The sequence below is a fragment of the Cnephaeus nilssonii genome (genome assembly GCF_951640355.1).
Source record: "Cnephaeus nilssonii genome assembly, chromosome: 4".
NCBI classification, from domain to species: Eukaryota; Metazoa; Chordata; class Mammalia; order Chiroptera; family Vespertilionidae; genus Cnephaeus; species Cnephaeus nilssonii.
In genome coordinates, this window is record NC_137075.1 from 34,495,902 (window position 1) to 34,523,404 (window position 27,503).

General features: G+C 41.0%; 1 protein-coding gene across 11 annotated transcripts in view; it reads left to right on the forward strand.

The window, feature by feature from the left end:
* CHD8 (chromodomain helicase DNA binding protein 8) overlaps nt 1-27,503 on the forward strand; it is a 60,187-nt gene that overhangs the window by 293 nt on the left and 32,391 nt on the right. For 3 of the 11 annotated variants that reach the window (XM_079768613.1, XM_079768622.1, XM_079768621.1), the window contains exons 2-5: nt 17,815-18,870; nt 19,733-20,104; nt 21,097-21,482; nt 22,485-22,599. In XM_079768613.1, the coding sequence (XP_079624739.1) occupies nt 18,028-18,870; nt 19,733-20,104; nt 21,097-21,482; nt 22,485-22,599 (1,716 nt within the window). In that variant the 5' untranslated portion in view covers nt 17,815-18,027. Of the gene's footprint in view, nt 1-416; nt 649-12,290; nt 12,402-12,449; nt 12,677-17,814; nt 18,871-19,732; nt 20,105-21,096; nt 21,483-22,484; nt 22,600-27,503 lie in introns of those variants that run through there. The other 8 variants (XM_079768618.1, XM_079768617.1, XM_079768614.1 and 5 more) reach the window with 8 other exon arrangements.

Sequence of the window (27,503 nt, forward strand, 5' to 3'; positions counted from 1 at the left end):
GCCGCCGGGCCCGAGCGGCGCCGAGCCGCGGAGGCAGCTGCCCCGGCCGCTGTGGAGTCTTAGGGCTTGTCATCGCGTTCCTGGGCGTGGTGTAGATTTTAGGGCAGCTCCTTGTTCTCCTTGCCCCTTCAGAGGAAGGAGAACTCCCCGGCTCCGTTTGGTTACTCCATACTTTGGACTCAGTAGTGAGAGATTAGGGTTTTTGTTTTTTTGGGGGTTTTTTTTGTTTGTTTTTTGGCTTGTGTTCTTGTATTTTGATAGTAAAAGTGGGTAGGAACGCATGGGGTCAGCGTGTGCAGATTGTGATACATTATTACGTGTAATGCCTGTGGATCTTCAGGAGAGAAGAGCAGGCTTTTGGAGAGTGTTTATGGGTGGGGGCGGGAGTGGGGGCGGAGAGGAGCCCAAGCCTGGCCTCTCCGTTGACAGGTCTGCAGAGCTTCCTGGTTTTCTGTTGCATGATGTAAACTCCTCACTGGCACAAGACCCCTCCCCGTACCTCGGAGCGAATGCAGTTTCTTTATTTACCTGTCTCTGGTGTCGCAGGAAACTTCCCTGCCCCTGCAGCAGCTGTGCAGATGCAGCAGCCCCTGCCTGTGAAGGGCCCGGCCTGAAGTGATCGAGGTCTTGGAAGAAGCGGGGTACAGTGTAGGTATCTAGGGGGATAGCTGTTTCGTGGGCCACTCTTTTCGGTGACTGAGCATAGTGGGCCAAGACTTGGTATTCGATGTTTTTTTCTTTTAAAGAACGTCCCACACACCAGCCAGGGGAGCCGCATAATCGGTGACCACGGCATCCTGCCATCACACACACCGACAGCCCCAGATCGTTTACTCCTCTGCTGTTCTGAGCCTGTCGATTCTGCAGGGATTCTCTGACGGGGTTATCCTACCATCAGCTCAGGGCCCATCTGGTGTGTAGGGCACTTCAGATACTAGATGTTGAGTTGGTGATGTGAATAATGTCCTCTGTTAGTTAATTAGATAATGCCTTCTGCAGAATTTCTTTTGAGTTTGGTCACCAAATAGATTTCAGAACAGATTGTCAACCTCTGAGGGCCAGAATGTGAGAAGCTTCCCATTCCAAGTATTTGGGAATTATCCTGCCCCTTAACCAGAGTTATGATAAGGAAAACATCTTTCGTTTAAGAAGGCCTGAGTTGCAAGAGTGGCATACCAGTGGGTCTGCAAGGCAGGATGAAGTACCCTGGCCAAAGACAGGGTAGGTGTGTGTGTGTGTGTGTGTGTGTGTGTGTGTGTGTGTACAGGCTCGGGTGGGAGGTTTAAAACTGAAGTAGCAGAGAAGTAATGGATTTTGATAAAGCATTTGATGAAGCAGTGTACGGGTACTTGCACAATTCACACTTTCCCCATGTTGTTTGATCTATCTTCTGCATCTGGCCTTTTGATGTTGTCAGTTCCCAAATTGACAAAATCCATTTAGACGGGGATAGAAAATGACACAAATCTGCTGAGCTGGCTGTGAATCACCGGGAAACACAGATCTTGTGTCTCCTAGGACAGCCTTGTCTGCAGCATCGCTGGGTGCTGGAGTGGAAGAATCCTGGCATTATAATCACCACCACTGCAGAGTTTTGGTTGTAAAATGAAAAATTTGACATTTTATGTGAAGGGTCAAGTTTCTGATAGCTAAGGTAGGATGGTGAGGGGGAATCTGTCTTTAAAAAAAAAAACCAACAACAGCCATTGCACACATCTTTTAAAAACAGCAAGATCTTTCTAAGCAAAACTACCACTTAAGATTAATTGGTGGGTGCCAAGAACTGTGCTTGCTTCCTGAAAGAATGAGATTTGATATTCCCATCTGCTGAAATACTGTAACACTTTCAGAACATTCAGAGAGATGCCAAATGCTCTTTGAGAGATACTGTGTCCACAGCCCTGCAAGAGTTAAGATATCTTCTGAGCTTACATTGAGCCTAATACCTCGGGGATAAACAGAGACAAATATTTTTCTGGACCTTTCACCCTCACCCCTAGAAGTCAGTCCTCTTCTGGGCTTGCATTTGAGCAAGTCCCTAATCTGCAGGCCTTTGCGTGAACTCCCCTTACACTACCGTGAGCAACCTAGTACTGTGTTTACTGTCTGACCGTTAACATTGGATTGTCTCATCGGCAGTCATTTCATCTTTTATTCAGCTCGAGTTTATAGAGCTCCTCTTTAATAAATTTTTTATTCTTTTCTTTACCAAGTTAGTGTGGTCTTCCTTTCATCCTCCATTACGATTTTGTTCACTTCATGTTTTTTTTATTCACTGACATTGCACCTTTTTGCTTCTGTCTTGCTGAGGCCTTTTAAGGACTGTAGAGAAACACTAAATGGTTTCTAGTTACCCAAGTGATAGTTGTATTTCTATATGAAACTGTTTACCGTTGCCTGAAAGTTTATTTAACCACTTGTTACATTCTAAATTTTATCCTGAATGATTTTTCCCTCTTTTAACCTCTCAGTTTTGTCTTAGGTGTGTACATGTATGAAGTTGTAATTTAGCTCTTTTTGTGTGTGTTCTCTTTCATACTGCCTTTAAGATTTTCATTGTATTTGTATTGCAAAATAAGTCCATCTTTTTGTAGTTACTGGATGTTTTAAATTTAAACTACACATTTCTCATTACGCTCCTCTATAGGTATCTGTAAATTTTTTTTTTTTGACCTTTTAGTTATCCATTACTTTCTGTCCTTCACCAGGTTCTTGGTTGTTTAATGAAGCAAAATGATCAATTAAAAAATATCTTAATTCTTGCCTTCAGATTGCAGCAGGAGACTTTTAAAAATAAAACACTTAATTTCTACCCACTAACGTATGTTACATGATAATCAAAGTCCAGCAGGCTTAAACAGAAACTGGACTGGCATGGATCATTGCTTTACATTCACCTTCAGCAGGGATGGATCCAGGAATGTATTCTAAACAGTGTAGGGAAATTGTAGACAATGTTTAGAAAATTGTAGACAATGTTCTAGCCTCTTCAATTTCAGACTATCTAAATATATTCTTATTAGTGTGTTTGTGAAGACTTCCCAGAACATCAGGCTCACTCCTATTCAAATAAAAATACCCAAAAAAATTCAAAGACAAGTCAAGGATTTTAACAAGAAACTTACTCTTAAGCATAATTATTAAGAAAATACTGGGTTTGTCATTGAAAGAATGAAACATCCCTTTCCTCTGTACATTTCCAGAGAAATTTATGGTGTATGGCTTAATTTTATTTGGCATTTTCAGACTTTATTTCATTTTAAAAAGGCAATTGTATGACATGCTACTCAGATTACTAGGCAATAATAGGACTGTGCTTCTTTTCTCCCCTGTATGTCAGCACATTAAATGTGATAGTTCTAATTCTTTGGTAATGCCCCAATACTCCAGTAACTACTAATTCTATAATAAGACTTTTTGGTTTTGAGAGTCTGTAATTCTTCTAAAACAATGTCAGTACTTCTCTAAGAGAGGAAGTATATTAACTTAATTCTTAATTTCACCTGAGAGAAAGGATTTCAAGTGCTGTAAAATCTTTCAGGTTTCTCCAATTGTCTTTCATTGTCATTATAGAAATCCATGGAATATCCAAAGATTTTGTGTTTTCTTTTCCCCCACTACATACTTTCTTCTTCTTCCTTTTTTTAAAAATATTTTTTTAATTGATTTCAGAGAGGAAGGGAGAGGGAGAGAGAGAGATAGAAACATCAAATGAGAGAATCATTGATAGGCTGCCTCCTGTACGCCGCACACTGGGGATCAATCCTGCAAGCTGGGCATGTGCCCGGACCTGGAATCCAACTGTGACTTCACCTTTCATAGGTCGATGCTTAACCATTGAACCACACTGGCTGGGCCCCCACTACATACTTTCATTTTTTTCTTTCACTACATACTTTGGGGGTCCACTACATCTTTGGGAATTAGTCCTTTGGGACATGGAATAATTTGTACATTGTCCCATTAACGATATGGGATTTTCTTTTTCGTTAAGTTCTTGAGGAAACGGTGATTTCAGTAGTTGGGCTGCCTTTTTAAAGTCCAAATCATAGCAGGATTTTTTTTTTTTTTAATCCTCACTTGAGGATATTTTTCCCATTTTTTTTTAGAAAGAGTGGAAGGGAGGAAAGGGGGGTGGGGAAAGAGAGATAAAAAGAAAACATGGTTGTGAGACACATTGATTGGTTGCCTCCCACATTCCCTGACCAGGTCCAGGATCACACTTGCAACCCAGGTACATGCCCTTGACCAGGAATTGAAACCGCGACCCTTTGGGCCTGTGGCCAATGCTCTAACCACTGAGCAACCGGCCAGGGCCACAGCAGGATTTTGTAACAGAACATGATTTTATCAGATATACATCTGCCTCAATAAACTGAATGGGGAAAACTTTGGATTTTTGAATAGGGCTACCAAGTTGCATGGACACTGAACTTTTTACTCGGTGGTTTCTTCATTACTTCTAATCAGTGCTCAGTCATCCTCTTTTTTTACCTCTTGTCTGTGGAGTGGAGCACATTAGTAACACATCAATTCTCCTGTAAAATGTAGTGCTTTTGCTTATTTTTCAGATACGCCTCCTGTTGGGGCAATCTTTTTCGTAAGGTCTTACATACAGGGAACGATCACTCCTCTCCTAAAGACCATGGGAGTCAAAAGTTGAGGCAGCTGGATGCGGGCACATGAACTACCAAGGGACAGCCTGCTTAGTTGGAGAACGTAAGTTCCCATGAGCAGGCATTGTGAAGTAAATGGAGTAGTAGGAGACAGACACTGGCATCATTCCTACAAAGATGAAAAATGATTAATTGAATTACCTGGATGTTGCCCTAGACACCAGTGCTGGTTGAAGTCTTTTCCATGGGCTTGAGGTTAAAGGGTTTTACTGCTTTCTCAGCAGAGTCTTTTCATCCTGCCCAGCAGTCCTGCTATTGTAATTGTGAAACTTTTACATCTATTTCAGCATTGCACCATTATGCGTAGTAGATCAGCTCAGCCAAGTCTCAAAGGAGTAATTTTGCTTTGAGAGAAGTCTTTAGAGGTGCTCTTTTAAATTATTGGACAGGGAATAATAAACTTCTTTTTATTTTCCTACTGTGTGCCAAATATTGTACATTATCTTTTTCTTTTTAGATATGTTTTTATTGATATTTAGAAAGAGAGGAAGGGAGAGAGAGAGATAGAAACATCGATGAGAGAGAAACATCGATTGGCTGCCTCCTGCACTCCCCACCGGGGACAAACCCACAACCAGGCTTGTGCCTCAGCCGGGAATTGAATCTGCGACCTCTTGGTGCATGGGTCGACGCTCAACCACTGAGCCACACTGGTCAGGCTGTATATTATCTTTTAATCTTCAGAATAATCCTGAAATGTATGTGATGTTAGCTTCATTCTACAGAAGAGAAAAGAATAAGAGAGTGAAGTCAGGTAACTTAACTAGGAGTAGGACTCTAGTCTGTTGGACTTCAAAGCCCCATTCACTATCTGGCTTCCCCCTATTTAAAGGTTCAGTGCTGACCCCTGTGGGAGAACTCTCTCTGACCACAACATGAGACCAGTAGGCCTCTGGTAGCCTGTTAAAGCTGTGCCTTTAGCAGTTGTAGAACCTGGAGAAAATAACATTTCTTTTTGTATCTCTGTCTGTTAAAAGGCAAAAAAAATAAGTTTCTTTTATTTAAGTTGGTAATTTTGAAGATAAGAGCATGTGAAATACTTTAAGCTCCACATGAGAAAATCACTTGGTCCGTCTTGCAAATAACTCCATATTTTTAGCCAATGCACGTCAAAGTAGCACACTAAGTTTTCATTAGTCACATGTCACTGGGGTCATTTTTTGTGCCTAGAGGCACAAGTGTGATAACAGTGCTTTATACTGTTTCTCCTCCCCCTGCCACACACACCTTTTTAACATAAATGTTGCAATGAAAACAATCCCTCATAAATAAAGTAAATATTTATATTTTTCTGTTAGGCTGAGCAAATGTATGTATATTGCCCCAGTAAAAGTAGAGCATGTAAGAGCGGTGTGGTGGGGGAGGGAGGGGGGATAAGAGGACCAGGATTCTGTTACCTAAATTACATATATATTGTTACTGTAAATTACATATATATTGTTACTGTGCTGAATGACCAAAAGTGGCATCATACAAGGTGGACGTGTTGATCCAGTTATATATTCCTCATCTGTAGTCCAGAATGTTACTTTGACCTTGGTGACCACGTGCCAGTGAAGAGGAAGATCCAGTCTAACTTGACCAAAGGACCTAAAGATTAGGCTCTTATTTTCTGTTTCAGAGAGAGCAAAACTCAGAGGTATTTACTGGAAGAAAAAACACACATAATGAGGCTGACTTAAAAATGAATCCATGCCCTATTTTCGAGTCATATGGGTATAGTGTCATCTAGTTGCTGCTTGCCACAGCTTTAAATTGGCCACCACTGAGTCTCTATGGTCCCAAGCCTAAAGATGACTAAAATTTCATTACTTTCAACACTGTCCCACTATAGAAAACAGTGTTTTTATGGGTACTGCCTGTAGCCCCTTTTGCTATATGTAAAAGCTGTGTCTGGTCCTAAAATGTGAAGATGCTTATGATTTTATGACGCCTCTTCTGAATGCTTCTGGTAGAAAAACGTGCCACTGCCCATTAATTTGTTACTATCTCTGCATTCTGAGAGAAGCCCTTGCTTTTGCCAGAAACCTCCCCATTACCTCTCACTCCCACAAACCTTTGGCTGGAAGTTGAACATGCATTCCTTCAACAAATGTATATTGAATGTCTATTACCACCCGATAGGCAAAGGGAATATTGTAATGAACAAGTTACACACAGTCCTTGACCTGTGGAATTTGCATTCTAATTTGGGGGGAAGGGCATCAAACTATTATACTATAATCAGTTGTTCAGTCTGCACTACAGAAAAGTTGTGGATGTTACAAGGCAGTTTATAACGGGCATGTAACCTAGAGCATAATGTAGTAGGGTGGTTAAGATTGTGACTTCTGAAGCCACGCTGCCTGAATTTGAGTCTGGCACTGCTTTTGCCAGCTGTGGATGTTGGGAAAATTACTTATCATTCTGTGCCTCAGTTTTCTCATCTATAAAATAAAGGTAGTTATTTTAGGCTTAAGAAAATGAAATGGGTTCTATATTTGCATTGTTTAGCGGAGTGCCTGTCATGTAACGTATACTGCATAAATTTGGCTTTGTGTCTTCTTGAAGGTCAGGGAAAGCTTTTTTCAAAATGATGTTGTTGAAATAAGCTTTGAAGGATAAATAAAAATTAAACAGGCAGAATGGAGGGGAACCAGTTAGAAGACAGTTGCACTAGTTCAGGAGACATTAAGCAAATAGATAATTTGGTGGAAAAAGTGAATAATAATTGAGGCCATGCATGTGAATTAGATAGTCTTGAAAAGAAAGTATAGAATGATGAATAAAAAGGGTTCGAAGACCAAAGCTTGGTGAACTTCAACAATTAAAGGCTGGTAGAGGAGAATAGCAAAGGAGAACCAGTTAGAGGTAGGAGGAAAACCAGAAAAGTGTGGTATATTGGAAGCCAATTGAAAAAAGTGTTTCAGGGTGTGACTGACTTTTCTGAAATCTCTATGGCCCTTCCTTGGATCCCTGAGAGTCTTACTTAGGTCTCTCACCACTCAAAGTTGGATACTAGTGATTTAGAACATCTCGATCGTAGGTTTAGACTGAACAAAGCCAGTTAGTTGAACATGGTCCTCAGACTCTGGAATCTAAAGTGTAGTTATTCCCATTTGCCTTAAATTAGATTTAATACAGAGGAAGAGAGCTAGACTGTACATTCAAGCTCATAGGAATTAACTTGCTGAAGTTAATTATTTTAGAGGCCATTAATTGGGGTGATGATCCCACTAAAACTGATTAGGTGGAGAACACTGGCAAAACCAAAATTTTTTTCCCAACTATCTATCCAGCAATGTTTGTTGAGTACCTCCTAGGACATAGTGGTATATGCAAAATATTGTGCTAGGTGTTTTATTAATCCTCATTAGTGGTCCTGTAACTTGATCCCTCTTTGTAGACAAAAAGGTTAATTTACTTGGTGGGACAAAGATTTGAATCCTCATCCCTCTGACTTGAAAGCTCATTATACCTCCATGTACAAATATAAATGAAATACAAAATAGAAGATAATTATTTTTAAAAAGTACTTAAAATGCTGTGAAAGCTCGTATCCCACTGATTACTTTTGGCTTGACAATGAAAAGTAGGGATCAAGGAGGTTTTCAGTTATTAAATCCAATGGACGTTTGTTATGGGACATTTTTGCTTGTTCAGTATAATCGATCACTCTTTCTCCCCTGCAATACTCTACTCTCTTTGCTTCTGTGACATTGCCCACTCTGCTTCTCTAGCTTTTCCTTCTTTAACTGCTTGGTAGGTGTAGCTTATTCTGATTCTTAAATCCTGATGTTCTCCTGAGTTCCTCCTTAGCTTTTCTTACCAAAAAGCTCATTAATTGGGTTTCCAGCTAAGCGTTTTGCTTAACCTGTATACAGTTTTAAACACTTTTTAAAAATGCCTGGCCGGCCGAAACCGGTTTGGCTCAGTGGATAGAGCGACGGCCTGCGGACTGAAGGGTCCCAGGTTCGATTCCGGTCAAGGGCATGTACCTTGGTTGCGGGCACATCCCCAGTAGGGGGTGTGCAAGAGGCAGCTGATCGATGTTTCTCTCTCATCGATGTTTCTAACTCTCTATCCCTCTCTCTTCCTCTCTGTAAAAAATCAATAAAAATATATTTTTAAAAAAATGCCTGGCCGGTGTGGCTCAGTGGTTGAGCATCAACCTATGAACCAGGAGGTCACTGGTTCGATCTTGGTCAGAGCACGTGCCCGGTTTGCAGGCTCAATCCCCACTAGGGAGGCTACTGGGGGGATGCAGGAGGCAGCTGATCAGTGATTCTGCCTCTTTGATATTTCTAACTCTCTCTCCTCCCTTCCTCTCTGAAATCAATAAAAACATATTTTAAAAAGTTAGTTATCTTTTTTATTTATTTATTCAGTATACATTTAAAACCTAGAAGATTTACATAAACTTTGTTTCTGGCTTGAGAAAAATCTGAAGTTCTCTCTCAACCTTGGATGTACATTTCCATATGGCAACACTTAACTAGAGCTAAATAGCAGCCACTCTCTTTGGAATAGACGGGTTCTCCAATTCTTCACAGACCCCAGTATTCTCTATAGTCTCCCCAACAATATTGGTGCAGTTTTTCATATTCTTGCTTTGCTCTTCCCACTCCCTGTGTAATCCTCACTCTTGAAAGTGCTATTTAGATACTGGTAACTCTACATCTATCACCAAGCCAACTGCTAGATTTATATATCCAACCTCCTATTGAATATCACTATTCACCATACTATAGGCCACAAACTCAACATGGTTGAACTCAGCTTTGCCTCTAAACTCCAGGTTCTGCCATTTTTTATCTCATAAGCATTAATCAGTTCTTTCCCTTCCTTCCCATCATTACCTTTTGAACCACCACATTGCTCTAATCATCTTGTTTGCAAACAATAAAAATCAAGTTGGCTAACTTAAGCAGAAAGGGAATTTATTGGATGGATATTGTATGGCTTACAAAATCAATGGAAATGCTAGAGAATCTGGGTTAAAAATGATCTAAAACCAAGGGAAGTTAGAGATGTGGAAAACATAGCCAAGGTCACACCACTGAACAGTCTGTTTAAGATGATGCAGTAATACTCTGCTGTCTGCCAGTGCTGAATGTTGTCTAACTGCTTTTTTGGGTCTTTGCATTACCTCTTCAAAGTCAAAGTTCCCTAAGGACTGTCCAGTTGAATTAGCCTAGGCCAGTGGTTGGCAAACTCATTAGTCAACAGAGCCAAATATCAACAGTACAACGATTGAAATTTCTTTTGGAGCCAAATTTTTAAAACTTAAACTTCTTCTAACGCCACTTCTTCAAAATAGACTCGCCCAGGCCGTGGTATTTTGTGGAAGAGCCGCACTCAAGGGGCCAAAGAGCCGCATGTGGCTCCCGAGCCGCAGTTTGCCGACCACGGGCCTAGGTCATGTGTGTACTTTGTCTCTGCCAGGAAGTGAAGGTGAGACCTCCGCCTCCAACATCCTCCTCCGTCCCCCTGCTCCCTGGCTCTGTAGTGGGAGTTAATATCCAGCCTTCCATTGAAGACTCTTATCTGAGCTATTACCCCAATGTAGGAAGGGGGCTTTTGGTTGCTGGGCAGAAAGAAAAATCAGCAAATATCACTATACAATCCTTTTCTAGACTACCATAGTAGCCTCCTAACTGCTTCAGTGAACTCTGTACCCTCATCCCCCAAATCTATTCCCTAACAGCCAAAGTTAGCTAACCAAAATGCAGTTCTGGCCATGTCATTCCCTGTTTCAGTGGTTCCTCATCCACCTGTAAGAAAATGCGTTAGCCCTAGCGGGTTTACGCAGTGGTTAGAGCATCGGCCCACGGACTGAAGGGTCTTGGGTTCGATTCTGGTCAAGGGCACATACCTCGGTTGCAGGCTCCATCCCCAGCCCAGGTCAGGGCACATGCAGGAGGCAACCAATCGATGTGTCTCTGTCATATTGATGTTTCTCTTTCTCTGTCTCTTTCCTCTTCTGTTTTCTAAAAATCAATGAAAAAAATATCCTGGGGTAAGGATTAACAAATTTTTAAAAAAATGCTTTAGCATGGTATTCAAGGTCCTCCTTGCAGGGTCTGGCCCTTACCTATCCTTTCCATCTCATCTCCCTCTAATTTGTTTTTTGTGATTTACACTTTGTCAAGACTGAACTACAGAACTACTTAAAGTTTCCACTACATGTCTCATGTTGTTTCTCATTGCTGTGCTTTGTTTTGTTTTCCTCTTTACTGTTCCTGCTGCCTGAATATCTTTTTTGTAGCCACTTACCTTCCCTAGTTAACTCTTCCTCCATTAAGAAAGTACTAAATTAAGTCTCTTTCATCTGTTTCTGTAATAGCCCTCTGCTTATTTCATTGCACAAATCACCTTGTATTATAATTGTTTACATTTGTCACTACTGTCATAATTCCCTACTCTATCCTCTCCCCACATTTACACTCAAATATACTCCTATATATTGAAGGTAGAGGTCACATCTATTCCTCTTTGGTTTTCTAATACAACCACATTACTTGGTATATCAAATACTCAAATGTAGAGAAAATGAAGAGGCATTTTATATAGATCTTAGAGGATAAATAAGATTTTGATAATGCAAAGAAATGAAATAAGGATGAGGTTTTGAGCCTGAGTGAATGGGAAAACAGTATTGCTGTTTACAGAAGTGGTAATTGGGTGTTCCTAGCAATAGTGGTAATGCTAGAATGTTTAAAAATAGGAGCTCTACAGCCAAGTTAATCTGCTTCCTCGTTTGTGACCTAGAGTACAGAAAGTAGAATTTTAATGGTTACATTTTAGAGGAAATGTGGTCAGATCATCAGCAACTCTTTTTAATAACAGTTTACTTTGGGGGATTTAAGCTTGCATACCATCACTCTGGAGTTGACTAGTCTCATTGGGGATTAGAGTGATCTCAAGTGGCATAGCAAAGTGGACACTGGCCAGTATGCCAAAGGAGTTGTTTTAACAGAAATGAGATGGGGTCAGGAGACCGACCGGGTTTTGTGGTGAGTTGAGGGGCTGTTTTGGAGGGGAGGGGCTGGGAATGTTGGAGGGCTCCTGGAAAGAGAGACTGCTGCCCACGGGTTGGAGTGTCAAGAATGCAAACCAGCATTTGGAGTTGTGGCAGAAAGAGTGCTTTATCTTTTAAGAGTAAAAGGCCTCCATATCCCAGCACTGGACTGCCTCGCTCCCATGATGGAGAGAAGATTCGGCCTCCTTTAATGGGTAGGTAAAGTCACTACAGCAGAAGAGTTGACAGAGCTGCTAGAAGGCAGGGAGTTCAGGAGGAGGCAGAGTTTGCCTGGAGTGGAACCCTCCCTCCTGAGTTTATGCTCTTTGGTGTATAGAATACAGTGTTGGTGGTAGGGAATTTAATCCCTAGGACTAGTTTCCCGCAGCATGAGACAGTTCCTCTGGCCAGGCCCCTTTTTTTTTCCAAGCAAGCTGCAGGCTTCGCCTGGGCCCTAGAAACCGGATAGGCCTCTCCGTGCGCTCTCAACCTAACCCGCGGTGGCGGGGGAGGGGAAACTCTCCCAAGTCCCACCCTTTACGCTGTTTTGCGTCTTTGCTTCTCGGTGAGTGGCAGTCCAGTTTAGCCAATGAGGGCGCGGGGCGGGCTGGAGCATGAGTTAGGTTGCGCAGGAGGAGGGGGAACTGGTGCTGGAGAGACAGCGAGAGGGGCGAACCGGCCCCCCACGCCGCTGCAGGTAAAGGCACCTCTATTCCTACACGAGGGTGAGGCACAGCTCCTTTTCTCCATCTGGGCTTGTCGAGCCTCCCAGCCTGTAGCTTCCGCCCTAACATTGCTCCCCCCCGGGCATCCACATCCCCCCTTCCGCCCCCCCCCCCCGCATCTTCCCATCTTGGCCATCCCCACTCTGTAGGGCACCCCGCTAGCTCCCTCCTTCAAGTGCATGTACTTCATCTCCATTTGGGGGGCGCCAGTTGCCAGAAATCTCCCGCTTCTGCTGTATGGGCCTTACTGGCACCAACCCCGGCAGTATGAGCAGGTAATCTACCCGGGTCCCCGCCACCCCCACCCCCAGTCGCGTTTCCCTGTTCATAACCCCCTGACTTCCTTACCTTGCCCCTTCCCTCCTTTCATATGAGTATATGATTTCTGTAGTTTCTCCCTTACCCCCTGGACATACGTACATTCTTTTAGCTTTCATAGTTGTCTATTTTGCTTTTCTTGTTTATTCAAGAGGGCTCACTTTACATCTTTGCCCCCAAATGTCCATACATCTGATTGAGGTGTGAGTGCTTTTTCCTTAAGTAATTGGGAAAACAAAAACAGGGTAGTCACATTTAGCAATGAGAATAGCGAAGATAGAGAAAATGGCCTAGGATCTCAGTCTTCTTGAGGAAATCTGAGTGGCTCCAAGTTAAAAGCTCCAGTTCTTATGATTTGTACCCTTCCATCCTTTGCGGTAGATCCCTTGCTGACCCTAAATTGTGATTAAATTCACCTTGGGTGTTTGTTTCCCATTCCTTTATAAGATTTGAGACTCTTTGGGTCTCACAAATGTCTCCACGGTATAGTTTTTAAATCCTCTTTTAAAATTATATTGGTGATTTTCATTTTAGGCCTTCTGATTATTTTATTTTCAAGGGATTTCTCATTTCAAATTAAGCTGCTTCTGAGCATCTTGTGTTTCAGTAACATGTGTTTATATCTGTCTGCAGCTGATCCCCTTCAAAGGATACAGTTTCCAATAACAAGATTTATACTTTGAAATAAAATAGTTTGTTATTTTCTGAATGTTTGAGCAGTTAGAGGTTAAATGGGCATCAGTGGTACTTTGTAAAAGTACATATTACCAAAAAAGAAAAAGTCAGCATTTGTCAATATGGCATACATTATCTCTAAGAGGATGGTCAGTACAGAGAAATCTGTGAACGGAGAATGGATGTTACCTATTAGACAACTGTTGCAGTGTTTTTCATTCATCATAAGCAATAACTATGATAAACCCCCTTTTGAGAGACCATAAGAAATCTTATCCCACTACAGATGTCGATAACCCCTGAGCCAGGGTCGATAACCCCTGAGCCAGGGATGCTTCTTTTTTCTCTGCTCCAGCACTCGCCGCCCCCCATCTTTTATACATCCTTACTAGCCAAGAAAATTTTTTCCAGTTTTACTGAATATAAATAACCTAAACACTGAGGTGTGTTTTCTCTTTCCATTTGCTAAATATAAAATTAGGACATTGAATACACATTTTCAAACTACTGTGCCCAGTTGAGAGTCACTGCTTTATTGCAAAGTATGGGGAGATTGAGATGGGAAAGTAGAGTAGAATTAAAGTCCTTTATGATTCGACAATTGAAATGGGCAAGGGTAAGAAGACTTGTAAAATAAGAAAAGGAGAGTTAGAACTCTAAAAAAAAACACAACACCTCAAGAAAAACTATATTAAAGGTGATAAAACTGCAGAAGAACAAGTTTAGAATTACATTGAAGGAAAAGAGAAGAAGGAGGTGAGTCCTAGGTGGTTTGGCTCACTGGATAGAACATCAGCCTGCAGACTGAAGGGTCCTGGGTTCTAATGCGGTCAAGGGCACATGCCCCGGTTGTGGGCTTGATCCCCAGTAGGGGGCGTGCAGGAGGCAGCTGATAGATGAGTCTCTCTCATCATTGATGTTTCTATCCATCTCCCTCTCTGAAATCAATACAAATATATTTTTTAAAAAAAAGAAGGAGGGGGTGAGATGCGGGACTATTATATAAAGTATTTCCTAGTGTAAACTGGCTTGTTATTTGGAGAATATAGGTGATGGTCTTGGATTTTAACCTTAACTGACTAGTTTGTTCCACTTCTCCCAACTCATCCCTCGAGGTTTCTGTCATTAGTTTGGAATTAGTGAAAGTGATGAATTGTAACGATTAAATTCTGTCTTTCCTTTTGAGCACATACATGTGTATATTGTATGTATTTTGGGCAGGTATGACTTCCTTATCTAGGTACTTGCTTTACTTGGGGCATCTAAGTGCTTCATATATTTCTGTGCTTAACATCTATTTTTACTACCAGGTTTGAACCATGGGATAGATGAGCTTCGTAGGATAGGCCAGCTTGGATACAGCCAGAATGACCCACAAGTAGGAATAAAAGGAGGGGTGAAGAAAGTTGGAGATACGCTGGGAGATGTTTAATCTTTTGAGGGGCAAGGACATCTTAAAGGTGGGAGTTAGGAAAGGAGCAGCAGACTAGGATTTTAAAACATGTACAAGCCCTAACGGTTTGGCTCAGTGGCTAGAGCGTGGGCCTGTGGACCAAAGGGTCCCAGGTTCGATTCCGGTCAAGGGCATGTACCTCGGTTGCAGGCTCCTCCCTGGCCCAGGCCCTGGTTGGGGCTCGTGTAAGAGGCAACCAATCATGTGTTTCTCTTACATCAGTATTTCTCTCTTTCCCTCTCTTTTCCACTCTCTCTAAAAATCAGTGGAAAGATATCGTTGGGTGAGGATTAAAAACATGTACAAGAGCCCTGGCTGGTTTTGCTCAGTGGATAGAGCATCGGCCTATGGACTCAAGGGTCCCGGGTTTGAGGCCTGCAGACTCAAGGGTCCAGTCAGGGGCACATGCCTGGGTTGTGGGCTCAATCCCCAGTAGGGGCATGCAGGAGGCAGCCAATCAATGATTCTCTCTTATTGATGTTTCTCTCTCTCCCTCTCCCTTCCTCGCTAAAATCAATAAAAATATATTAAAAAAACAACAACACATGTACAAGATGAATTAGATCAGTAGAAGTGAATTGATGGGATGGGACTGAGAAGCAGTGAAACTTGGTGGTGGGTCTTTAAGTCAGTGATGAAGTTTTTTTAAATTGCTGGGCCCAGACTGAACCAAGAGAAGCAGAAATTTGACCTAAAAACTGGGAAGGGAGATAAATGGTAAATGTATTGACCTATAGAGACTTAGCAAGAAGTCGTGGAAAGGACAAAATACCCCATGGAAGAAAAGGCAAGTTATAAACTATTATCAGCATAAACTAATTAGTGGAAACTTTCATTGTAATTTTTATATGGCATCTCTTAGTTATTTAGTGTAACTTCTCTGATAGTAAATAGGAGATGAAAGATAATAGGTAAAAAGTAAGGGCATAACTAGAAAAAAAGTTGATAATAGTGTTGAGGAAGTTTATAAAATTATAAGAGTAGATTTTTATTAAAAAATCTACTTTTCTGATCACCATTTAAAAAATGTTTTTATTGATTTTTTTAGAGAGAGAGGAAGGAGAGGGAGATAGAGAGATAGAAACATCCATGAGAGAGATACATCCATTGGCTGCCTCCTGCATACCCTCTCATGCCCCCACCCCCCACTGGGGATTGAGCCTGCAACCCAGGCATGTGCCCTGACCAGGAATCAAGCCGGGGACCTCTTGGTTCATGGATCTATGGTCAACCATTGAGCCACACTGGCCGGGTGTGATCACCATTTTGAGTAAATTGTTTAACATTGGTGGAGATGCCATGTAGACTTCATAATTTTGACTGATGTACCAGCTACTAATGAGTCTGTTCTTTTTATCTGTGTCCAGGATATATTTACCCATATTACTATATTGTTTTGTAAGGATAACTGGAATGGGTTAAGGAAGAGGAAAAGTTTTGGGGTTGTGTGGAAAAGCCTTCTTCAGTAAAGCCTATACTGTATCACTGACAAATTTCCTCTCTACTGCCTCTAAAACTTAGGAGAAATGGTCTTATCAATCAAGGCTTTCCAAGATTGTCAAATATTGACATCATATGACAAAGAACAGATACAACTTTTTTATATAGTTTAGTTATTGCTGATGTACTTATAATCCCTTTTCTTAGTTTTTCCTTTTTCCAGCATTCTCATGAACTTGAAGTCCCAGGTGTGGATTTAGTAAACATACTTTAAGTTATTTGTAGAACAGTTTTTCAAGATGGAAAGCTTTCTACTGTCTCATCTTAAAATTAGGGAATACTGTTTAGTGTCTATAAGGCCTGAATGGTTCATACCAGATACAGCAAGCTAACATATTAATTCATTAAATATTTTTTGAGTATTTACTGTATATATGATATCCTGCTGGTTCTTTAGGGATCCACAAATAAATAAGACATGGTCCCCATTATCAGGAACTTTTTTGTCTCTGCGAAGGAGGAGCTGGGCCACCATGCAGGATTGTGCAGGGTGTACATTGTACATATTCATTATCAACATTGATAATATGACAGTTTTCCAGCAGATGGCAGACAAGCATCTTCAGGAGCAGGCAGCTTTTTATAATTTGCACGAGGGAACCATTTGGGCCTTCAGAGGACATGAACAAGAGACTCATCATTTTAGTATAATTTTAGATATAAATACTTTCAATAAGGTATAAACAGTGCTGTGGTATTTAAAGAAGGTGAGGGACCAGGTCATCACAAACTGTTCTGTTGTTAAAGGGGCTCATCTTATGGAGAAGAAGACCTTTGAGGGTGGGAAAGATTTCAGCTGTGAGAGAGGTTAGGAGTGTGATGGGGTGTTCCAAGTTTTTATCTTAAATATGAGAAAAGGGGGGAGGAGATTCAAAACAGAAATACTATGTGTAGGTTAATATGTTAACTAGAATAAACTTTACAAAACTTCCCAGGTAAAATTATACTATAACCTTATTAGCAAGATTGCACTATGAGCTTGGTTAAAGGTATTATTTTTGCCATTAGTAAGTAAAAGTATCTAAAATACAAGGAAAATTTATAAAATACAATATATTCAGAAACCTCTATCTGTAGCCACTGAAATGCTGCTAGTGTATCATTAAGGTCTGTCAACTTAACAAACCTAAGTAGAAGGTGAATGACTATTAAATTTTCTGATCTTTACCTAAGAATGATAATTGTAAAAAGAAATGGACAAAGACACCTGAATTATCTTGACAGACAGAAGCTTCAAAGTGTATAGGTGTAAGAGTCCAAAAAGGGGGTTGAGTTTATTTTTTATTTTTTTTGTTTCAGTTTTGAAGCAGAAATGTGGGTGTTTTCTTCTTTATTTCTGCCTCAGATTACCCATATTTCCCTCTTATTATTTTGATGTGATTTGATATTAAAGGTGGTACCTAAGAAGGAGAAATTTTTCCTGGGGTCACCTACTTTGCTTATTTTTCATTTGTCTTCCCACAACAGGAGTTCTACCACCTTCCTCTGAAGACCTAGCCATCTTGCTCCATGAAGGTCAGGACAATCTGACATGCACTTGTTTCTTGCCTCTTTACCTGAAGAGTAGTCTTCCATTGTGTACATTTTTTTCTTAATAGGGGAGGGGAGGGGAGAGCCAATACCCCCCCTCCCCTTCCCTCCCTAGATCTTGGGGGAAGTACCCTCCATTGCTTTCCCAAGATGGCAGACCCCATCATGGATCTGTTTGATGACCCAAATTTATTTGGCCTGGACTCTCTGACTGATGACAGCTTCAACCAGGTCACACAAGACCCCATTGAGGAAGCCCTTGGACTACCAAGCTCTCTGGACTCCTTGGATCAGATGAACCAGGATGGTGGAGGTGGTGATGTGGGGAATCCATCAGCAAGTGACCTGGTCCCCCCACCAGAGGAAACAGCCCCCACAGAACTTCCCAAGGAATCAACAGCTCCAGCTCCAGAATCTTTAACCTTGCATGATTATACCACTCAGCCCGTCAGCCAGGAGCAGCCAGCCCAACCTGTCTTACAGACACCAGCGCCAACATCAGGACTTTTGCAGGTCTCCAAGAACCAGGAGATCCTGAGCCAAGGGAATCCTTTCATGGGTGTCTCTGCCACAGCTGTGTCCTCTAGTAGTCCTGGAGGGCAACCACCTCAGTCAGCCCCTAAGATTGTTATCCTTAAAGCCCCACCAAGCTCCTCAGTCACTGGTGCCCATGTGGCACAAATTCAGGCCCAAGGTATCACCAGCACAGCTCAGCCCCTAGTGGCTGGCACAGCCAATGGTGGAAAAGTCACTTTTACCAAAGTGCTAACCGGCACTCCCCTTCGACCAGGTGTTTCCATTGTCTCTGGTAATACAGTGTTGGCCGCCAAGGTCCCTGGGAACCAGGCTACTGTTCAGCGCATTGTCCAGCCCAGCCGACCAGTAAAGCAGCTGGTCCTACAGCCAGTTAAGGGTTCAGCTCCTGCTGGAAACCCTGGGGCCTCAGGGCCCCCACTGAAGCCTGCAGTTACACTGACCTCTACACCTACTCAGGTGACTTGAGTGAAAGGGGGAGGTGAATTTTGGTTTAGTAGAGGGCCCAGCAACTGTGTGAGAGAGAGCACACAGAGCTAGCTCTAGGAAGTCCTGAATAAATTCCATCTTTGCTTTTTATCAGTTAGTGTTGACATCCACGTACTTACTGCTTATCAGGTAGAAGCAGTTATTGTTAATATTTTTTGAACCCTTACTACCTATTTACACTACCTAGCTGATACTGAACAGGACAGCTACAGTCCCTCTACTTACAGAGCTCACAGTCTGCCAGGCAAGACAGATGGCTAGACAAGAATTCACAGTAATGTATGATAGAAAGTTTTATGAGGAATATAGGATGCTATGGGAACAAAGAATCATTTTTGGGGAAAAGTATATTTGTAAGACTTAGACAAGCTATGTGTATCTTTCCCCTGTTCTTATTACTGATTGTCCTCCTCCTGCTTTGCCTATTGAAAAGGCTAGATTCTATTCTAAGAAAATAGAGGCTCTTGCCTCTAAAAAAAGGGCCAAAGAGTTTAGGAGGGAGGGCAGTAGTATTAAGATAAGTAGGACCTATAGAAAGAAACTATAACAAGGTGGGTTTCAGTTCAATATAAACTTTTATTCTAAGAGAGTTTCAAAAAGTGGAATGAGTACCTTAGAATATAACCCTCGTATCAGGAGTTTTTAAAAAATAGGCTTGATACCTGTGCTACAGAAAAGATTCTATCAAGGCAGATAGGAGGATGAACAAAATGAATTATACTTTGTTCTACCTCTCAGTTTTTATGTTTTTAGGATGAGGAAAACTGCTGTAAATATTTAGGTGTATATTATTCTTTAATGAACTTCTTGCAATTTCCTTTCTTCACTCTAGGGTGAATCGAAACGCATCACCCTGGTCCTCCAACAGCCACAGTCTGGAGGTCCCCAAGGACATCGGCATGTCGTGCTAGGGAGTCTACCAGGGAAGATAGTGTTACAGGGCAACCAACTAGCAGCCCTGACTCAAGCCAAGAATGCCCAGGGGCAGCCCGCCAAAGTAGTAACTATCCAGCTGCAGGTGCAGCAGCCACAGCAGAAAATCCAGATCGTACCACAGCCTCCATCATCACAGCCACAGCCCCAGCAGCCACCTTCAACCCAGCCGGTAACGCTCTCCTCTGTGCAACAGGCTCAGATAATGGGACCAGGACAGAGCCCAGGACAAAGACTTTCAGTACCACTCAAAGTGGTACTACAGCCACAGGTGAGACTTACATGGTTAGGGAGGAAAATAGACCTCAGTCCCTTGCTAGTACCCTCAGCAATCACTCCTTGGTGAGGGCCAGTCTAGACTCAGACCTCTGAACTGAGATGTAGACTTTCATTTCTTTCACCCATGGAAACCTTGATTTAATTATATTATGGAAAGGTTTGAGGGTTATTGTTGGCTTTGGGATAAGGGGTGATTTATCTCGTATTTGTCTTTGAATTGTTTCTTTTACAATCTTTTCCTACCTTTGTGAAATAAAGATGGTTTTAAATTTCTTCATTTGAAAGATAAGAAATAGTCTTAATGAGGCCAAGTGATTATCACTCCTCCCACCCCCCAGGGAGATAAAAGGTATGCTAAGAGTAGAATTTGAGTTTTTTTACTTTAAGTCCAAAGACCAGTATTAGCTATATTGTGTGAACATTTTTAGAATAATGGAGATGGGTATTGACATTAGGAGCATGGCTAAAGGGTTACTGAAGTTTAATTTGGCACGATTTTTTTTTTTTTTTTTAATCTTCACCAGAGGATCTTTGTTCCATTGATTTTTAGAGATAGGGGAAAGGAGGGATGGAGGAAAAAAGAGAGAGAAACACTGATGTGAGAGAGACACATTGATTGGTTGCCTCCTGCATGTTCCCTGACCTGGACCTGACCTGACAGGGACACGCCTGGGGCCAGGGATGAGGCCAGGGATCAAACCTGCAATCCAGGTACTGCCCTTGACCAAGAAACAAACCCATGACCCTTTGGTGCGGAGGCTGATACTCTTAACCACTGAATCAGGCCAGCTAGGGCTAACTTGGCACAATTCTTGTTGTTTTTTACCCACTTCCCACCAAAAAAAAAGTGTCCAGATTTAGTGGGATTTGGGTCTGAACCTGATTCTTGAGGAATTAGAGAACTAAAGTTTCTGGCCCACCTGCTTCAGAGCTGTTTTATTTATCTACAAGCATGCTGACATTTTAGTGTTTTCATTTCTATAGGCTAGCTCTTCCCAAGGGGCCTCTTCTGGACTTTCTGTAGTTAAAGTCCTGAGTGCCAGTGAAGTGGCGGCTCTGTCCTCACCAGCAAGCTCTGCTCCTCATATGGGGGGCAAGACAGGAATGGAGGAAAACCGCAGGCTGGAGCACCAGAAGAAACAAGAGAAAGCAAATCGGATTGTAGCAGAAGCCATTGCTAGGGCTCGAGCTCGAGGTGAGCAGAACATACCTCGAGTCCTGAATGAGGATGAGTTGCCCAGCGTTCGGCCTGAGGAGGAAGGTGAAAAGAAACGCAGGAAAAAGAGCAGTGGGGAGAGGCTCAAGGAAGAAAAGCCAAAGAAGAGCAAAACATCTGGTACCTCCAAAACCAAGGGCAAGAGTAAGCTGAAGTAAGTGCTACCCTTTGGTACTCTGATGGACATTTGAGGGCAGTGCACTCATTTTTACATTAATGCTGAGAGGAAATACTGTATTTAGCAGCAACATAGTTCAAAGTGATCTGTCTGCTGGTGTCTGTCAGAGAAGATAATAAGGCCTTTCTTTTCTGTCTTAATGCTTACATGATTTGTTAAACAGAAATTTGCATATTTTGAAAGAGAATCACTAAGGCACAGGAAAAGATCCTTGTGTTTGGGGTTACATTTAAAAACTGTGACTATGTTTTCATATATTCTTCCTGATTTGGTATCACTGTAGTGCGAAGAATTCCTCAATATCCCCCTACCACCCACATTAGGAAAAGAGCTGCTGAAGACATAGCTGCCCTGTTCTTGCATCTCATCTGTGAACTAGAAAAGGCAACTGCTGATAGTCTTAAGCAGTGTTGACAGCACCATGCTTGCCACGTCATTCTTGTCACACTGAGTGTTCTCTTTCATGTCTCTCTTACAGCTTCACTCCTTTCTCCTCAGTTTCTATTCCCTAGGATTTTTCAGCATTAATGGTGAAATTATAATAATGCTTTATATTTGTATATGATATTTTAGCTTTTAGAAAACAGATTTCATGTCTATTATTTTAGTTGATCCTCAACAACTGTCAGACCAGGTATCATCAATGTTTACAAAAGAGGAAACATGCTCAGCTAGTGACAGAACTGGGACTAAAATAAGGCCTTATAATTCTTAGTCTAGTATTCATTCTGCTCTCTTATGCTACTTTACCTCAGATATTTGTAAATACAGTGGTAGTAAGGATTTGACAAATCTGTTATAGAGGTCAGGCAGTGGTTTAGAAACCCCAAAATCTTTGCCAGACACCCCACAGACTAAAGATCTAGATCCTTCTGTCTGTCTGAAAGCTTCATCTGTAATGGTTTAGATTAATTATATTTTCTTACTCCTAAATTTTCCTTGCCCTCATTGAAAATGATTTTGTTTTTTCCATTTTAGCACCATCACTCCTGTGGTGGGTAAGAAAAGAAAACGTAATACCTCATCTGATAATTCAGATGTAGAAGTCATGCCGGCTCAATCACCCCGGGAAGATGAAGAAAGCAGCATTCAGGTAAAAGAATCCCTAAAGAAGTTATAGAAAAATCATGTTTAATTCTGAGAGTCAAGCTAGGAGTAGATACTAAAAGACTATAAGCCTATGAATATTTCAACAGTTTTTCTAATTCAGAGATAGGCCTCAAAGGTAAAAGAGATGGGACCTGGTCATGGTCATGTCTTTTTTTTTTTTTTTTTTTTTTTTTAATATATTTTATTGATTTTTTACAGAGAGGAAGGGAGAGTGACAGAGAGCTAGAAACATCGATGAGAGAGAGAGAAACATCGACCAGCTGCCTCCTGCACACCCCCCACCGGGGATGTGCCCGCAACCAATGTACGTGCCCTTGACCGGAATCGAACCTGGGACCCTTCAGTCCACAGACCGACGCTCTATCCACTGAGCCAAACCGGTTTTGGCTGGTCATGTCTTTTTAAATGTTTGCCTTTTAGGCAAAAAGCATATTACTGTAAAAATAGCAATATTCATTTTTCTAAATTCTAGTGTTTCAAACACTAAACAAAAATGAAATTATGTTGCATAATTGTTATCATGGATATGTCCGTACTTTGGTTTCTGTTAGAAGTATCCCTTTTGCCTTACCTTTTCTACACTCAAGAGTTCTGACTCTGAACTGGGGTGTTTAAGCGCAATGTTTTTTCTACCTTTTGATGATAAGGGGCATTGGAAGAGAATAAAAGAAGCCAGACCAGGAGAACTTCAGTTCTCTATCTCTGATTGTTGCCTTGTGATACCATCTTTGGCTCCAGTTTCCAACCATAGATAGAACCTGGTATTAAGATTCAGGAGACTCTTTGGGCCTGGCCCATTTACTTAACTTAGCTGTATCTGTATTCCTCTTCTGTAAATGGAGATTTGGACTAAACAAATCTTAAGTACCTCTCTAGCTATTAATATTTATCAGTGCCTTCCTTCTTTCTTAATATACATTCAATACATTGACAAACTGATGCTTGTTCTTCTGGGGAATATTAAGAATAGCCAAGGGAGCATCTGAGATCTTGCTTCCCAGCATGTCGTTAGTTTGGCTCAAATAAATAGTTACAAATATTAAATGTCCATTGGTGTAGAAATAGTTAAATGAAATTATGAAAACTTTTGTAATAGACCACTGCATGGCAATTAAAAACAATCAGGCTGGCACGCAGAGGCGGTTAGGGGCGATCAGGCAGACAGGCAGGTGAACAGTTAGGAGCCAGCGGTCCCGGATTGTGAGAGGGATGTCCGACTGCTGGTTTAGGCCCAATCCCCGGGATCGGGCCTAACATGGCAGTCGGACATCCCCCAAGGGGTTCCAGATTGGAGAGGTTGCAGGCTGAGCTGAGGGGACCCCCCCTCCCCCGTGCACAAATTTTGTGCACCAGGCCTCTGTTAGCTTTATAAGAATCTACTGGCTTCCAAAGTGATTATGTCATTTTACACTTCCACTAGTAATGAGAGTTCCATTTCCACATCTTCAACATTTGGTGTTGTAAATGTACCCCATTATTTTTAAATAGTTTAATAGTATTCTATTTGTTTATTATTTTATTTTTATTGTTAACACTATTATAGATGTCCCCCACCTCCTCCCAGACCCTGCACTCCTCCCTCTGTCCCTCACAACACTGTTGTCTGTGTCTATGAGTTATGCATATATATTATTTGACTATTGTCTTTACCTTCTTTCATTCAGTCTGCCCCACCCATTTCCCCTCTGAAATCTGTCAGTCTGTTCCATGTACGTATGCCTCAGGTTCTATTTTGTTCCTCATTTTATTTTGTTCATTAAATTAAATTCCACTTATAAGTGAGATCAAATGATATTTGTCTTTCTCTGACTGGCTTATTTTGCTTAGCATAATAATCTCCAGGTCCATCCATGTTGTCTCAAAGGGTAAGAGTTTGTGCTTTTTGTAGCCATATAATATTCCATCGTGTATATGTATGTACCACAGCTTTTCTATCCATTCTTGAATTGATGGGCGCTTGGCTAGTTCCAGACTTGGCTTTTGTAAATAATGCTACTATGAACATGGGTGCATATATTCTTTCTGATTGGTGTTTTGGGATTCTTAGGATGTATTCCCAAAAGTGGAATCACTGAGTCAAAGGGCAGTTCCATTTTAAAAATTTTGAGAAACTCCATATTGTTTTCTACAATGGCTGCATCAGTCTGCACTAAGGCTCCTTTTCTCCACATTCACACTTGTTTGTTGATGATAGCCACTCTCACAGGAGGTGATATGTCTTTGTAGCTTTAATTTGCATCTCTTGATAATTAGTGGCTTTGGGCACTTTTTTTATGTCTACTGGCCATCTGTATGTCCTCTTTAGAGAAGTGTCTATTCAGGTTCTTTGCCTGTTTTTTAATGGATTGTTTGTCTTCTGGGTGTTTAGTTTTATAAGTTGTATCAGATGTATCATTGATTGGCAAATATGTTCTTCCATATATTAGGTTCTCTTTTCATTTTGCTGTGCAGAAGCTTTTTAGTTTGATGTAGTCCTGTGTGTTTATTTTTTTCCTTTATTTCCCTGACCACTAGGAGTTGTATTGGCAAAAGCATGGCTACGAGAGATGTCAGAGATTTTACTGCCTATGTCTTCTAGGATTTTTATGTGTGTGTGTTTTTGTTTGTTTGTTTGTTTACATTTAAGTATTTTATCCATTTTGAGTCCAGATCATCTAAGGTCTGTGCTCCAGGAATGTTCCTTGTGGGTTATGTGCACCCCCAGTTGTAGTTGTGTCTTGTTGACAGTATTCCATTTTTTGACTATGCCATATTTGTTTAACCAATTCATTAGTCTTCTACCACAAGTAATGTTACAGAGATTTGTACACATGTACAAATTTATCTGTAGGGTAATATTTTTGAAGTGGAATTGCTGGATCAAAGGATATTGTCAAATTTTCTTCTACAGAGGTCATGCCCATATATACTCTCACTAACAGTGTGTGAGTTCCTGTGCACCTACGTGTTGCTGGTTTGATTCCCAGTCAGGGCACATGCCCTCGTTGTGGGCTCAGTCCCCCATAGGGGGCATTCAGGAGGCAGCCGATCAATGTTTTGCTCTCACATCAATGTTTCTCTCTCTCTCCCTTCCTCTCTAAAAATCAACTTTAAAATCTTAAAAAAATTAAAAGATCCCTATAAAAATTATTTATTCTTAGGAAATTTATCATATAGTATTTTCTGCATCAGTTTTTTTCTTTAAATATATATTTTTTTTATTTTAGAAAGGGAGAGATAGAAACATCAATGATGATAGAGAATCATTGACCGGCTGCCTCCTGCATGCCCCATACTGGGGATGGAGCCTGCAACCTGGGTATGTCCCCTGACCGGGAATGGGAACTGTGACCTCCGGTTCATAGGTTGACAGTCAACCACAAAGGCACACTGGCTGGGCTGCATCAGTTTTATTATTTGTCTCAACCTTGTTTATAATGGATTATATAGAAATGTGTCTCTGTTTTACTATTAAATCTTTGATCCTTTTGTAATTTTTTTTTTTCCATCTTCTAGATCAGTGGTTCTCAGCCTTTCTCATGCCGCGCGACCCTTTAATACAGTTCCTCATGTTGTGGTGACCCCCAACCATAAAATTATTTTTGTTGCTACTTCATAACTGTAATTTTGCTACTGTTAATGAATCCTAATGTAAATATCTGTATTTTTCTATGGTCTTAGGCTCGACAGCAGCGGTTCTCAACCTGTGGGTCGCGACCACAGGTTGAGAACCACTAGCAGGGTCGCCTAAGACCATCGGAAAACACAGATATTTACATTATAATTCATTAACAGTAGCAAAATTAGTTATGAAGTAGCAACGAAAATAATTTTATGGTTGGGGGTCACCACAACATGAGGAACTGTATTAAAGGGTCGCAGCATTAGAAAGGTTGAGAACCACTGCTCTAGATGCTAGCCCTTTGTTTTCAATCCCATTTATAAAATATCTACTTTTTCCTCACTGATTAGAAGTGTTATTTTTATCATATTCTTAATCCACATAAATATTTTAGTCTAATTTGGGCACTATTTAATTGACCTGTTTACCTGTCCTTGGAAAGGTAGCAAGCTTTGTTATGAATATAGCTTTATATTGTCCTTAATATCTGCTAAGGCCCCTTATTACTTTTTCATATTTTTCCTGCTTATTCTTAAATGTTTATTTCTCCATTGGAATTTCAGAATCAACTTGTCTCATTAAAAGTTTTATTAATCTTGTTTTGTCAAATTTATGTTATTAGGGAGAATTAAGTGTTCTTTTTCCAGAATAGTATGTATTAGTATTTATTCAAGTCTTTGTGTCTTTCTATAGTGTTTTAAAGTTTTCATTGTATAGATTTTATATATTTTTACTAAATTTTATCCTGTAGATAATCTTTCTTTCATAGATTCATTATATTTTCTGGTTGTATCTATGTAGGAATGCTATTAACCCTTTGTATCGCTTGCTTTTTTCATCGAGCTGCTACCGATGCTAACCGTGTCGAGTCACACTCGACATCCGAGTGCAAAAGGTTAATTTTTAAAAACTGATTTTATGCCAAGCAAATTTGCTCAATTTCAGAAGTTCTGCTTATAGTAACTCATTTGATTCACTTGTGTGTTCAGGTGATAGAATTATGATTTAAAGATAATACTTCTATTTCTCCACATTTATTTATTTGTTTGTTTGTTTGTTGTTAATCCTCACCCCAGGATATTTTTCCATTGATTTTTATAGAGAGTGGAAGGGAGGGGGAGAGACAGAGAGAAAAACTTCAATGTGAGAGAGACACATCGATTGGTTGCCTTCTGCACATGCCTGGATCAGGGCAGTGGATCAAACCTGCAACTGAGGTATGTGCCTTGACTGGAATTGAACCCACAACCCTTTAGTCCTCAGGCCAACGCTCTATCCATTGAGCC